The 15,000-nt window shown below is 34.9% G+C and overlaps 1 protein-coding gene across 5 annotated transcripts in view; it reads left to right on the top strand.

The window, feature by feature from the left end:
* LOC118263825 (ras-related and estrogen-regulated growth inhibitor) overlaps positions 1 to 15,000 on the top strand; it is a 27,754-nt gene that overhangs the window by 7,468 nt on the left and 5,286 nt on the right. The window contains exons 2-7 of one of the 5 annotated variants that reach the window (XM_050705374.1): positions 973 to 1,150; positions 1,461 to 1,597; positions 1,810 to 1,968; positions 3,241 to 3,393; positions 7,840 to 7,993; positions 9,482 to 9,532. In XM_050705374.1, coding sequence (XP_050561331.1) covers positions 1,024 to 1,150; positions 1,461 to 1,597; positions 1,810 to 1,968; positions 3,241 to 3,393; positions 7,840 to 7,993; positions 9,482 to 9,532 — 781 coding nt within the window. In that variant the 5' untranslated portion in view covers positions 973 to 1,023. Of the gene's footprint in view, positions 1 to 972; positions 1,151 to 1,460; positions 1,598 to 1,809; positions 1,969 to 3,240; positions 3,394 to 7,839; positions 7,994 to 9,481; positions 10,917 to 15,000 lie in introns of those variants that run through there. The other 4 variants (XM_050705375.1, XM_035576016.2, XM_050705372.1 and 1 more) reach the window with 4 other exon arrangements.

The following is a 15,000-nucleotide window of genomic DNA, read 5'->3' as shown; positions in this document are numbered from 1 at the left end:
TACGACCAGTAGTTTCGGCTTTACGTTTTCTGTCAGTCAGTCAGTAACGGAAACGTTATACAAAAATAACAGTTGATGTAAAAGCTCACGAAAAGCAACAAGATTTTAACTGGAAAAGATTGGAAAATAAATTGATTTCAAGACTGAAAGATGCGTAATATTTGCATATTTTTGTAGACACAATCATATTGAACAACTTTAGTAAACCGTGTCCGTCTGTTGCCTCCCAAGGGTACACACAGATAGACGGACATGGTGTGGACCCTGCAAACGACAAACAAACTTTAGATACCTACTGGTCCTTCATTAAAACTATTTCATCTTGACCTGTCAACTTTTCACAGAGACTTAACTTTATAGGTCAACATACAAACTTAGTATATAGTCACTTGAATATCTTACTGAAACACTGTAACATTTTCCGCGCATAAATATGACCTACATTATGATACCGCACGATTTCTTACGAGATTCTCCGAAATAAAGCCGAAAACAAAGAGATTTAACGTCTATTTGAGATTATAAATTGATCGATGCACAAAGGTGAGTCATTATTGGTAGTAAAAGAGATACGGGCCACATAAAAAATATCACGAGGCGGGAACTCGAACACAAACCATGGCGAACGAGGCCGTTAACTTTTTACGCAATGGCAATTTGCGGTCGCTACCTCCGATAGGCGATGGCTACGCCATGTTTTAAGCTGTTTATAAACCACATGTTATCTCACAATTTAAGGAAATGTCGACATGTTTAAAGGAAGCCTGTACCCCAGATATGCTTGACCGAGATTCGAGATTCCTTGAGGTCTGAATAATGGGGATGGTTCATAAAAGCTCTACATTTTTGTTATACATCGAACAGAGATAGGTATTTGGGTAATATAAATAGCCTTTTATACAGAATAGATAGTTTCAGACTGTGAGGTAAGGTTGTAAATAAAGAGTCCTTATAAAATTTATGTCCACTCAGGACAGCTCACATCGATGCGCTGCTGCCGTCTCAAGTGGCTACTAGAGTATAATGACGGCTGTAGTGGCGATGAGCACGACGACGTCACCAAAGACTTCGCTTGCCAAGCTCGTGCTGTATCCTAAGCCGAAGCCCTTCAAGGTCATGGTATTAGGCCAATCTGGAGTCGGTAAATCAGGTAAGAGAACATCATATTATTATCTAATTTGTCTACACGTAAGCCTAACCTAACCTCATTTCATATAATTTGTGATATTTTGTGAAGAAAAATATTTTTTCACCACTTTTTGGCAAAGGTACTTACGTAGGCGTGGGTGATTTACCTAGTGTGTATTTGGAAACCTTTATTTTTATATACTTGAGTTTTTCCTACTGAAATGGAATATTTGCTTTTTCCCTTCCTACAGTCGGGTAAAAATAAATAATGATAATGATCTCCTTTTTACTAAGTAAATATTTTATTCATAATTAAGCAACTTATCTTCCAGCTCTTGTGGTCAGATTTATTACACGAAGATTCATCGGCGAATACGATCCCAATTTAGAGAAGATCTACGCATTCCAAACTGTCATTGATAACGAGATGGTTTATTTTGAAATATTAGATTCTGCTGGAGAATCACACGTAAGTTTCGTATCACACTAACATAACATTCTGTATTTTATTGCAAATAAAAGTTTTAAAATTTTCGGTCGTAGTCTAAACAGTGTTCGCACGCTCGAAATCTATCTCTTATCACTCAATTCCCTAGGCTAAACATGTTTGAACTGATATTCGTTTTGTTACAATATGAAAATAAACACGATGATTCATGAATGTATTTTTATTGCACTCAGGAAAGTGAATACGCGAATCTCGAGAGCAACATACGTTGGGCGGAGGCGTTCATTCTAATGTATTCGGTCACGGACAAGTGCTCGTTCGACGAGTGCCACCGACTCAAATTCCTCATCAACTACAACAAGAGAAGACGCCGACTCGCTTCCTCTATGAGGGTTAGTCACGCACGATACATCTTCCTAGAAAAATATACCCATTTAGCTAGTTAGCTACCTTTGTTTTTGTGAGGAAGTTTAAAAGAATGTACCTATCACTAACAGTCTAAGATAAAAATTAATTAACAATGGAGCTACTACAAACCAACCGACCACAAACGTTTCCGACTTTTCCAATAAACTCGAGTAAAAGCTCTTCAATGAAGGTCAGATTATTTTCAATCAACTATAATGCTACTATTTACGTCCTTCGAATTTCGTGTTGAATAGTCAATCAATTTTACCGATCGTCTTAGATTTTTACGTGACGGAGGTCGGTAATGCACATCAAATCAACAAAATGCCCGAATTGCGAAAACCATTTTCCTTACTTTTATACGATTACAACCACTTTCTACAAGCTTTAATCTTCTACTTTTTTCTCTCAAATGGTTTCACGTTTATTTTATTTCGTTCACGCATTTTATATTGTTTGGAGAAATGACGCAGAAATGATACAATCGATTTCTCATAAAATGAACATAATTTTGATACGTCATTCTTTCGCTACTGATAGCGTCTTTAATAAGGTTTCGCTTTATTTTAGGGAGATCGAGGATCTTGTTTCCAATCCCAACATTGGCAAAATAAACGTAAACAGTCGTAATAGTCTGTAAATACAAAGCTACTGCGAACATAGCATATACACATAAGAACGAAATAGGTAATTGTCCTTTTTGCGTTCTTTCTTTGGATATACTATTGTGTCCTCAGGCGTTTGCCTTTCCTTGTCCTTTGCAAATACGCACTTATAATGATCCGGTAATACCAACTGGATTTTGATAATCTCTCTAAGTAAGTAGACAATCTCCATCATCATCATTCGCAGCTATTAGCAATCCGCTTCTGGAACCTTATTTTACACCATTTTCCCTTATGTTGAGCTTCGTAAATAATGTTCGAGTATTTTTTTAAACAATATTTTTTTTCATTCATTCATTTACCTATATAGTCATTCGTGTGCGTCGTTTACCCAGTAAAAAAGTCGTGATTTGATACTGATAATATTCCGGGAACCGAAAGGCAGATTTAAAACTTCGATTCAAATTCTTTTCTAAATTGGCTAAATGTGAAACTTAACGCGATTATAAGTTTTGGGTCGCATCCAGCGACTGGACTTTTCAAACTTTGTATATTTAACTATTTATTTATTAAAGTCGTTCCAGGATTTCTACGTAGTGATAGCATTGACATATTGAGAGGGCTCTTAATTCTGGTGACTTTCGTTTTCAGGATTGTGCCATAGAAACCCCAGTGGTCATGGTGGGCAACAAGGTAGACCAAGTTGGCGACCGAATGGTCACAACAGAGGAAGGCCAGCGAAGAAGCAAGGAGATCGGCTGCGTGTGCTTCCATGAGATCTCAGTCAGGGAGAGTATTGACCAGGTCAGTTCAAATATTCATTGTACTATAAAAATAGCTAATTTAATATAAATTGTCTTACAAACATTTAATTTTTTACCTAAAAGGATTTATTTGCATTATCACTTAAATCTTAAAGATTGAATAAAGGGACTAAAGAATGGATGCAAAGAGTGAAGGCAACACTAGACAGAAAAGAAATATCTAATATTTCAACAAAGATATTCAGAGGAAATGCAGCCGAATAGATTTCTGTTAAACTATAAATGCAATAAAAGTCATGTAGGAGAGTAGGGTTTTTCAATTTTGTGTAAATTAAAAATTCCATTGCGTTCTCGCCACGCTCTGCAGGGTTTAACTGACGCTACAAATCGATTAATAAAACGATTAAACTCTTCCAAAATGTATTAACCTTCGTCACTCTGTCGCAAATTGAATGAAAGGTTTCGGGAATACTTTCATAACTATGCAAGTATAACAGTTAGAAAAATCTACCTGTAAAACACCGTAAGGTGATTCGATATCTTACAAACATCACGACTAATTCTAACATTTCCGCACTGACACAATTTCGTAAATCCCATTCATGCCAATAAATTGCTACGAAATCACATAAACCCAATATGTGCCATATTTCAGGTTAATATCGAACCCATTACTCGTATTTTCTTAATCAAAGCAGCTACAAAACAACGTTTATTGCTATAATGGCATTAATTTCTCGCTCGCTAATCAAAAGGGAACAAAAACAATAAGTTCGACACGTACTTATTAGACACAGACAGCCCTAAAATGTTTCGCGGAGAAAGTTGTAGCAACATGATTTGATTACTCAGCATGTCATTCATTAGGAATGCTCTTATGAAATTATAAGTAACTAGCTTTACATGGCAAATAAATACAAAAAAAGATAACAATGTTTTTTTAATAAAAAAGAATCTACATCCAAAAATAAATGTTTAGTACAGGCTTGAGAATGCCAATCAATCTAGCGATATTTCGTCAATTTCGAGATCCCTGGAGATTGGCAGTTTTGTATAATTTTTGCTAATAATATTTGAATAAATTAAGAATTATAAAAGAAAATTTTGATATCACGATTTTTTGGACCATTGGACCAAAATAATTCTGACTAAAGTTAAGCGGACGAAGTTGATGGCAGAAGCTAGTTTTTTTAACGAATTTTATGTACTTTACTACTTCTACTTTGACGTACGAAGATATTACATATAAAATAAAAGAAAAACCTAGTCTTCTCTTCTAATATCAAAGAAATATCCTTTAGTAAAGCAATCTTGTTAATCTTGGAACGTCAATTTTTGAACGGGATTAATCTCGCTAAAAATGAACAGGATCTCGCGATTCCATAGTTACAGCGATTACATATTTTACATAACTGTAGGTATAGTAAATCGCGGATCTCGTAAAATAAAGTAAATAAATAAAATAATTCAGTGAATAAACTGAATCTACAAATTACAAAAACTAAAGAAAAGTTTACAATACCTTATTTTTTTACTACAGTAGAATCAAATATTTGTAAGATCCTCACATAATATCTATTGTATACTCGAAACACCTTATATACTACACAATAGAGTCTATTTCTCCGGTAAAAATTACGAAGAAAAACTTAAGAGAGAGTTTCAATAAAGCGTGGGACGAAGACACAATGTTATCGCAAGATACGTGGTTTATCTGCGAAATAAAACTTTTTGTGGTTCGAGGATACTTAGGATAATGTGCGCTATAAATTCGTTTTGAAGACTAAATTTTAAGGCCACACCAATGTTTTTTTTTACAAAGTAAAATCAATTACGAAAATAAGTATTTTTATTACGAAATGATCGGTTTTAAATATTAACTACAAGAAGGTACAATAAATGTTGCAAAACTGTATTCATGCAAAACGTGCTTTGACATTAGTGTCCGCACATCTGTCAGAGAAATTCGGTTATAAGGTCACACATATTACGTGCCTATACGTGCATCCAATTTCCGCTTTGCTGAATATGGAAATGCAATTTAATGATGACCCATCCGTGGTTCTAATGACACATAGCCAGCCAGCAGACTACATATTAATGAAACGTAGACTTAACTTTACTTTAACATAGTGATAACAAACTACTAACTACAAAATAAATTGTTTATTTTATAACTATAGACGTATACATGTAAATACGATTCAGTATAATATTATCTAACATTCGTTAATTTAATCCTCGAGGGATAGACACAAGATGTAAACTGCAAAGCGCGGACTGGAGTACACCTAATTTGAAATTATACTTAGATTATTTTTACCACAGATATTCATGTTGTCTATACCTAACTATAGGTAAAATAGCTAAATATTTCTAGCGATGAACTACCTCACTTAATAATAACTTACAAACAATATGTTGAAGCACCCCGACCGAGCGCCCCAACTTTCAATATCACCCAATCGGTGGAAATGACGAAGCTTTGTGGTGTATTTACATAAGTGCCTACTTACTTAGTTACTTACTCAACGGCCGTGTACAGTAATTTAACTTTGCAATCCCAACCAATTTATACGTAAGTCTGTTCCTGACATGTTCGATTTATTGTGGGGTGAGAGTACACGATTATCCGAGTTCGGTCCTTCAAGACTTAGCCTTTCAGACCAATTTTGTGTATTGTGTAATCGATTGGAAAATATGCACGAATTTAAAATAACACGTGGAAGATATATGGTGCCTAGATGCTAAGAATGAGAGGTGAAGTATACGCACGAACATTTTATGTAGTGTAAAACTTTTACATGGAGTAAGTATCCTTTATTCATTCATATAGAGGGTACATACATACAGAGGGTTTTACAGTAAAACCCTCTGCCACTCATAATCTAGAGAAGACAAAACTTCGTGTAAACCCCTGTTGAGTAAAGAGCATAATAAACAAACAAACATCTATGCTTTCAAAGAGTTTATTAAGATCTTTCATTATAACCGGAAAATACTTATAACATTTTGCGTCTAATGGAAATTTTTGTTGAAGTTTAATCAAGTTTCAGAAGTTCTTAATTAAGTTTAAATATTTAGAAAATTTATCAACCCCCCGTCTTATATTCATTAACAAGCACCGATAAATCGGAAGGTTTAAGTAAACAAGTTCATATTTCTTTTTATAAACTGCCTTTGTGGGGACGATGTTGTACTTTAAGGACAGTTTTATCGATTTTTTTAACCGTGGAAAATAATGTAAACATACCTACTAGATTTGCAATTTAAGCAAAGGTTATCAAGGAATAAAAGTAGATGTGCTGTAGATAGCTAGAGGTATTGTTCTTACATGAGTTATACTTGTACAATCTGTACACGTTTCAGTACTATGTGAAAAATTGGTGTTTTCAGTGTTAACTATATATAGGTACATAAGTACATAAGTGGCATGAAAGGCTGTCGGTATGTCGAGTCAACATGTTCAGATTTTTATTACAGTTATTTTCAAAGAAGAAAATTGAAAGCTCGAATGTCAACAGGTATAAAACGGTCGCGTGAACCGGTAAATGTGTATTTATTTTTACTGGAAAATGATTTGCTATTTCCTACGACATGGTTGCTGTAAAGTTTTATTTATATCGTTCGCCTCATTCGTAGGTGTTAGTTAAACCGTCGGTTACAACGGAATATCTAGTTTTATATCATCTATAAATTATATTGCACTTGCTTAACCTAAGCACTAATATATGACGATAATTTCAATACATTTTTTTCTTAATAGTTTACGAAAGGTTAGAGCGAATTACTTATGCAAAACAACGACAAAATATTAATGAACATAAATATAGTACCTACTTAATATAAAGCTAATTAAATATATGGTATAATTAAGCTTGTTTTCTATCTACTAGCTAATGTGCCTCGGGCCTAAGCATGTTGATGTGGCAGATAGTGCGGCTATAAAGTTATCGTTAAATATGTATCCATTTCAAGCATCCGTTTAAGTATTTATAGATGTTCCGTGATAAACGAGCATGCAACCAGACCCACTTTTATTACTTCCAATCTAAAATTATTTCCAGACCTGAACACTGTTTCTGGATTCTGATCGAATTGTAGTGTCTGGAATGATCTGGCACTTATCCAGTTACAAGTAAACTGATTTTACAGAGGCTAGGGGTCACATAAATACATATAAGAAGCACTACGTATTGCTTATTTTGTTATGTCAGACTTATCGAACTTAAGTAAGTACGTAGTGGACTTTATGAAGGTCAATGACATAATTTTGTTGGGATTAGATTGGTGCTAATCACAGGTGCTAACGCTACTACTTTCCACGGCCATATTCTGCTCACTAATAGCAGACCTCGAAGGACTACTTAAATCATATGACATCGTTATTGAACACGAAATATAAAAATCTCTTGGCTTCCAGTGAAACACATTATTCAAGGACTAAAAAACTTATGACATTCCTAATAATTTATTTGTTACGTAGGTATGGGGTGTATTCCGTGATGCGCGACGATTCTGGCGCGTGAGCAGTAAATGGTCGAAGAGAGACGGCGACAGACACCCTGCAGCACTGGGGCGGCCTCTGGCACGAGCGTCTTCTGATACCACGCCAGATACTAACGCCGCTCCACCCTTTTGTAAGTATTTCGATTATAAAGCAGTACAATAAATATAAGTTAACTAAAGAAACTGTCGTATTACTTACTTACTACACTTACTTAATCAGTTAATTACAGTAATAAAAAGTTCAGAGTTACACACAGTAGATATCAAAATAGCCGACAAAAATAATAAACCTACATAATTGCGTCCTGTCCCTAAAAATCAACTTATCATCTGAATAAACAAAATGATGGCCGCGCTGAAAAATACAGCATAACCTTTTCACCGGTAACGAGACCCGTGGGAAATTATAATTCTAAGGGAACAATACAACGCCGCGCTAAATAAATTGTTGTTAAAGCGAAGAAAGAAAGACAGAAAGATCCCGTAATTAGGCCGCCTGTTGTGCTAGTTACGTATCTAAGTTGCATTGTTTCAAGTTATCGCTTAACCCCTTGTGAGTTCCCAAACGTTGGACCCGACGGAAGCCCCAAAATAACATCGTGTACTCTACAACGTACATTTCTAGGGACTGATTATCTCGCTCATAATAATGCGGCCAGTTTTGGGATGGCGATTTGTGGGATCATATTATGAGCCTCTAGGGACTGGGTACAGTATTGTAACCTACCTACATATTACCGGATAAAATTCACCTGAGAAAAATATCGAGCAATCTGAAATAGGTTGATGTTATTTTAGATTTGTTTGGTTTGACAGTCGTACGCAAATACATGTACGAGCACTTCAATATGTACAAAATGTAAGGGTCGTACAGTGTCGTAAAATGGTAGATATTTATATAGTCCCGTACCTCGTGATTTGAATATAAATATTTAAAGAACTACTCTGTGCAAAATCAAACCAGTGAAAAAGACTTTGCATGTGCGGTAGTGACATCAAACGGACGTTTCACTGGGCAACTATCAGTTTCTAATGTATTTTAAATTAAATACAAGCGAGTGCCCCTACTTCCAGGAACATTTATAAAGGAAATCATAAATAATGTAATGAGAAATATTCGTATTTGTAATATGTAACAACCAAAGCAGAGAGCGCCTTTCAATTTAAAGATATTACCACTTATTGCTTCTCAAATAAAAGGAAATAGGTATAAAATATTCCTCCCTACTACGGAGGCCGTCGAAAGTATTATTATTTATTCATTTCATTGAACTGTGTACAAATATGAGTACTTACTTGTGTACTCTCGGTAATCGAAAGTAAAATATAGAACATGTAAAACTCGATTAAGGTGAATAAATTTTGTACACATTCAAATTTACATTTAATGGGTTTTCGAGAGGTGGAAACAAGGGCCTATATCCATCCAATTACTTACTGTACAGATCGATTTAAGACGAATGTTCGACAAATATTCAGCTGGGAATGTATACATGTGCATGCCAGTATACTTATCAAGTATTTGCAGCTTTGTTTTCCTCAAAATAGTAAACTTCAAAATGTGTTAACGAAAGACAAATCGTAACAACAAATTGTTAATGAAATCACCTAATTTTCAGGTCGTCGATGGACAGAAATGGAATTAGATGAAGAAGATGAAGTGTGTGTTGGTCGCAGTGATTCGACATCATCGTCGGGTCGGTCGGAGTGTGGGGACGAGTTCCGAGCCCGAGCCAGCACGGACTCACGCCTCCCGCCGAGGCCAGCGAGACCCAGACATCCCCTACCAACGAGACCATTCCCTGCTCCAGTCAGAAGAATGAGCGTCGCCATGAGAGGAAACAACGCTAGCACTTACTAAACAAGAACTGCTGTTATACGACCAAACCTTAATATAATATTACATGTATGTAAAGTACGAGTGAATGTTGTGTGTACACTTAATGTAATGTTAGACCCCTAACAATGTCAAACTGAAAGACACACTGACCTAGATACAATGTTAGATCAATCATCTCGTTCGTTTTACTAACGCGTTCATTACCTACATAATTGTAATAGGTAAGGAAACTAGTCTAATACAGTATTATGTTGCTAAAGATCTGTAAGGTAGGTAAGTTAAAAAGAAAATAAAATTATTATTTATTTTAGATTTATTTATCTTATTTTTTACTTAACATTTCACATAAAACTCAAATCAGTTATTGCATTCATGTGTAGGTACATATACATGTTACATTAGCAGATTAGTTTCAATTTGAAACCCGGTTAGGGCACGGCAGCATACATAATGACACAATAAGCATATAGACAGACACAACAAATGTGATTATTATAACAAAACTAACATAACATAACTTTAATTAATATCAATGTATCACCACTATTATGTTATTTTAATTATTGTAGTATCAGTATATACTAAGTAATAATATGGCATACGTTGCTTTGATCGTGGTCACAAGTAGACAGAAATGGAAAGTTACAAGCCAGAAGGACAAACAAACTTCTTAACGCTGAGCTATTTGATCAATCAAAATCATTATTCACATCATTCCTCCATACATTCATCATTCAGCGTTTTTGTACGTACATACGTCCTGTTCTTTTCTACCTTTATAAACTTACTTGATCACACTATTTCACCCTTTTCATTATGTGTAAAGTTTTAATATATGGATATTAAAACTTTTTAAATAAACTTTGCTTTACACTAGTTTTTTCTCCTAAATCGTAGGTGCGTTTACAAACATATGTATAATTTCCAAATGACACTCGACCCAAAAAAACAATTTGTTGATAACACAAAGATTTGCTACGTGCGGGAACTGAATCCGCTACCCGTTGCGCGGCAGCTGGTTGCTCAGCCACCACACCAAACGTGCAGTCAGATTTGATTCTACAACCCGTGCCACTTTCATTCTCATTCTTATTTTTACACATTTCTACAAAACGTCAATCTCTGAATAGAAATAAATTCGTGATCAACGCCAAAGATTAACTAAAAAATCCTGATCACCAACTCTATAACCTTTTAAATCACGTTTTCGTTATTATTAAAGTACTCATCCTTAAATAGAACCAGATTAGATCCGATAAACGCTCCTTTAATACCAACACAAGGATGCTTCAGTTTTGATGAAAAATGAACAGAAAATTAATAAAAACGACCAAATATTTTTTGTTCTTGTGTTTAATACATATTGTATTACGAAATATAATCCCGACAACTTTACATAATATGGGCAAACAAGTATGTGTGCGCCGTATTATATTAATAAACTTTGTGTAGCGGTCGTACTACGAACAAAGGAGATATTTCACAAAAGGGACGCCACTACGCCACGCTGACGTTCCAGTTTTTGTCATATTCATTTAAATTTAAATTAACTTCGGAAAAACCCTTTTACTATTTTATTTTTCTTAAAGTTTTTCGTATTTGCATTTTTAAGTTGACCTCAAAATTAATAAAAGGGTACCTTACCTGTGTTGGAAAAATATTTTTTCTTTCATTGTAACTTTATTTTAACGTAACGTAAAGAATTACGTTACACACAACAGTCATATACCATTCGCGCTATAATTTCATTTCGGAGTAGTCGGGCAGCAAGATTTAAAAAAATATAGGAAGAGTAGGTACCTCTCTAATATTTTCTTACCAATATGTTTTAGAACACGAATAGCAAATAGATTTTTATTTCTATAATCTGTATGTTGTCCATCTCAGCTTTTTAATCACTTCATATTGGTCAAACTTAAACAAAGTACCGTATAAATGCAATGTATAAGTATTGTGCAAATTGTTACTGCATTCATAACATTGACGAAATCAATTTAAATGTGCGTAAAAAATAGCTTTATTTGTAAAAAATAAACTGGCCACTAAATATTATTATACCACTATGGCATGTTATACATTAGTATCGATAAGATATGTACCTGATTATGTAAATGTCAGATGTTAAATGTTAAACATGATATGAAAATATTTAACACAGAATTCTTATATTTTATTTTTCCTTCTAATATTTTTTATCGGTTTTAGCTGTTCCACGCCAATACACAAGGGGGTTGCAGATAGAACCCTACATTCGATTTCAGGTCAACCGTATTTAAGTATCGAATAAAGCTTCGAAACCAAACGAACTTTAAATAATCTTTTGAAGCAAGCAAGCAAATAGATAAAATAAACGGTTCAAACATGGAAATATTTTTAACTTTATCTGCTATTTGATTCGATTTAACTAAAATGTAGGTCAACATTTGTGAGATAAGAACATTCAGAGATACTTATCCAGTTCGTCTTCTACGTTAACAATAATATAAAGCATACTCAACGGCTTGCTGAAAATGAACATTTGAATAGAGTAGGTATACTTAGATTTTTGTGTTATGTCTATCGTGACCCCCGGAAGGAACCGAACCGTGCAGCGGGAGTGATGACCCCTAGATATCCTTTGTTTGTTCAAACAAATGGTCACTGATTTGAGGTCACACATATGGGTCATATAAATTGATAAATAAATGAGCTATTAAATGGCAGGAATGTTTCCTAAAAGAATATTATGATAATTTAGTTGGTTATCAACATTTTTTTATTAATATGCTCCCTATATGTGAGCTTCAAAGACGTTTTATATGAAACAGCCCATTAACATAACAAAGGAATGTGATGTACGGAGGGTATTCAGTAAGTACCTCGTACCGTGAAATGCACGCGGATATAGAGCCGCCGAACCTACGGGAAAATTACTCATCTTAAGGTCAAAATGATACGGCGCGCGACTCGTGCATCCATTAGTTTTATCATATTACCTATCTAACACTATTTGATTTGTTTACATTTTCATGAAAGCAGAAGCTCTCCATGACCCCTGGTCTCTTCGAGACAAGATTAGAGCTCGTCGCTCGCTGCTGACGCGTCTTGCACGCCATTACGTTACCGGGACGTGTCCGTGCTAGATAAAGCTTAGACACGAAGCCATCGAATACCAAGTACTCTGACTTAGCTCGTGTGCACACTGACCGATGTTGCTTGCATTTCCAATGTTGGAACACCTACACCTGTAATTGAAATTTGTCGATACAAGCGTTCGCAGCTCTCTCGTGACTGGAAAGTTGAAACATAGGTAAGTAATACAGAAATAAAGTTACGTTACATCAGCTATTCCTTATCTTTATCTTACATTGGTATATGAAATCATCGATTTTTCTCGAATCTTATTTCCAGCTCAATCTTGGGATTGTGGGCCAATCAAACGGATCAAATACTCAATACGGTAATTTAAACAAATACATGCATTTGTGCAATATGCATTTGATTCTTACTTATAATGATAGGCACCACGAACAACAAATAACTCCCGCTAATAAATCAGCGACCTTCGCAGAACAAATGTATTGTCTTAACAATATAAATCATGTGCATGATATTATCAGATGATTAATTTGATCTATGGCCTGGAGATTACTACTATAGATCAAATTACTGAGACTAGACAATCACAATAACAATTAGATCGACAAGTTATTTATATGTAAATCATGTTCGAACATGAGTGACACCAGACCCAGAGGCCGTAAGGTTATTTATAATGATTATTAAATTGCCATATTTAGAATGTTTTGCATAGAAATAAGCGATAGTAGGTAGGCAACTACCTAAAACAATTAATCATGTTTTTTTATCATTTAGCAATGTTATGGAAACCACATAGTACACACAAGTATTGTTATTTAAATACTCAAATTATGGTATAAAATATAATATGTGACAGTCGATTGTGTATGGGTTCCCTTAACTAATATATTGCTCAGTAAAAACAGACTATGTCTCTGATGTGAGTTACTCATTACAATGTTTCTACGATTGCCTTTTTATGAATTTGTCTTTTAAGTAATTTTGGGTGGAGGTCGACCTTTCTATAATAACCAAACCTAAAATTCAAACGTTGCCAAAAGCCCTTTGTAAAATCCTTTCTTTTGCAATGGTCACAGCTGTATAACATTTATTCTAACGTGAATATAATAATGATGTATGAAAGCGACATGGGCTACCTTAAGCCGCGATGTTTGTTTAATGGCGCAGACGTGAGGGCCCGGCCTGACCGCAGGATATCGGCAGGGCCACTTGCCGTGGATTAGCGAAACCGGGTCGCGGCGGCACGCATCGCATGCGCATCCAGTAAACCAATTACGTTCGCTTTTCAAATACAGCTTAGCTTCGATACTAATCTTCTCTTGGGCTTAGCAATTTCCTAATTAGAACATGGCCAACACCGGTAATAGATATGCTGGTACACCGATTGTGCCATCGACTCTATATCTCAAATTTTAAGTTCCAATAGCTTCATAACGAGTTACCAAAACGCCTATGGCTTTCCGCAGCCTCTTTTTCAAATGTAATGATTTACAGATTTCTTCAGAAGCAGTATATTCCTACTTTACCAGGAAACTTCAGTTTGCTAATAAATGCTACTTACGTTACAAACTGTTCAGCAGGTGTATTCAAAGTACCACTATAGGTACCAACTTAATTACTCATTAATCAAATAACACCATAGCAAGGATATCTACCAATGTTTTCCTGGATACTTATTTACATAAGGAAACAATATTAATTAAGTACCTAACATGTATTTTGGGTAAATTGCGTGACGATAACAAAATATCATTGTTGAGCAATGTGGTTGTATTTTCCTGAAATTAACTAAATACGTTGTTCATATCCAAACATAAGTACTTAAATATATGAATCAAAGTTTCCGAATCGAAATGAGTCAACTGTTGAACACTGCAAATATTTATGTATTCAGTTATTTGACTTTTCTTACTACATTTACTTATTACATACATACATATATGTTACCTACATCATGGTTAGAGCGTAATCAGTGAATTATCTGCCTATTAGAAATTTATTACTAATCTTAGAAACCACGTTGAGTTATCCGGCGGAGTTTAATTTTATGATGTTTATGTAAGTGTTATGAAGGAATTTACTTAGGTAACTGGCATACTGCACTTTGTACTGCGATGGGCCCATGTGTAGTAACTCACCAGTCCCACGATCCACGACACAAGCCGGTCTATTTATATCACATTTAGCTTATGTTCTTAGCAAAATACTTTGTGATAA

This window comes from Spodoptera frugiperda, chromosome 27, assembly GCF_023101765.2.
Source record: "Spodoptera frugiperda isolate SF20-4 chromosome 27, AGI-APGP_CSIRO_Sfru_2.0, whole genome shotgun sequence".
NCBI classification, from domain to species: domain Eukaryota; kingdom Metazoa; phylum Arthropoda; class Insecta; order Lepidoptera; family Noctuidae; genus Spodoptera; species Spodoptera frugiperda.
The sequence above is the reverse complement of the archived record's forward strand: the minus strand, read 5'-3'. Positions and strand labels throughout refer to the sequence as shown.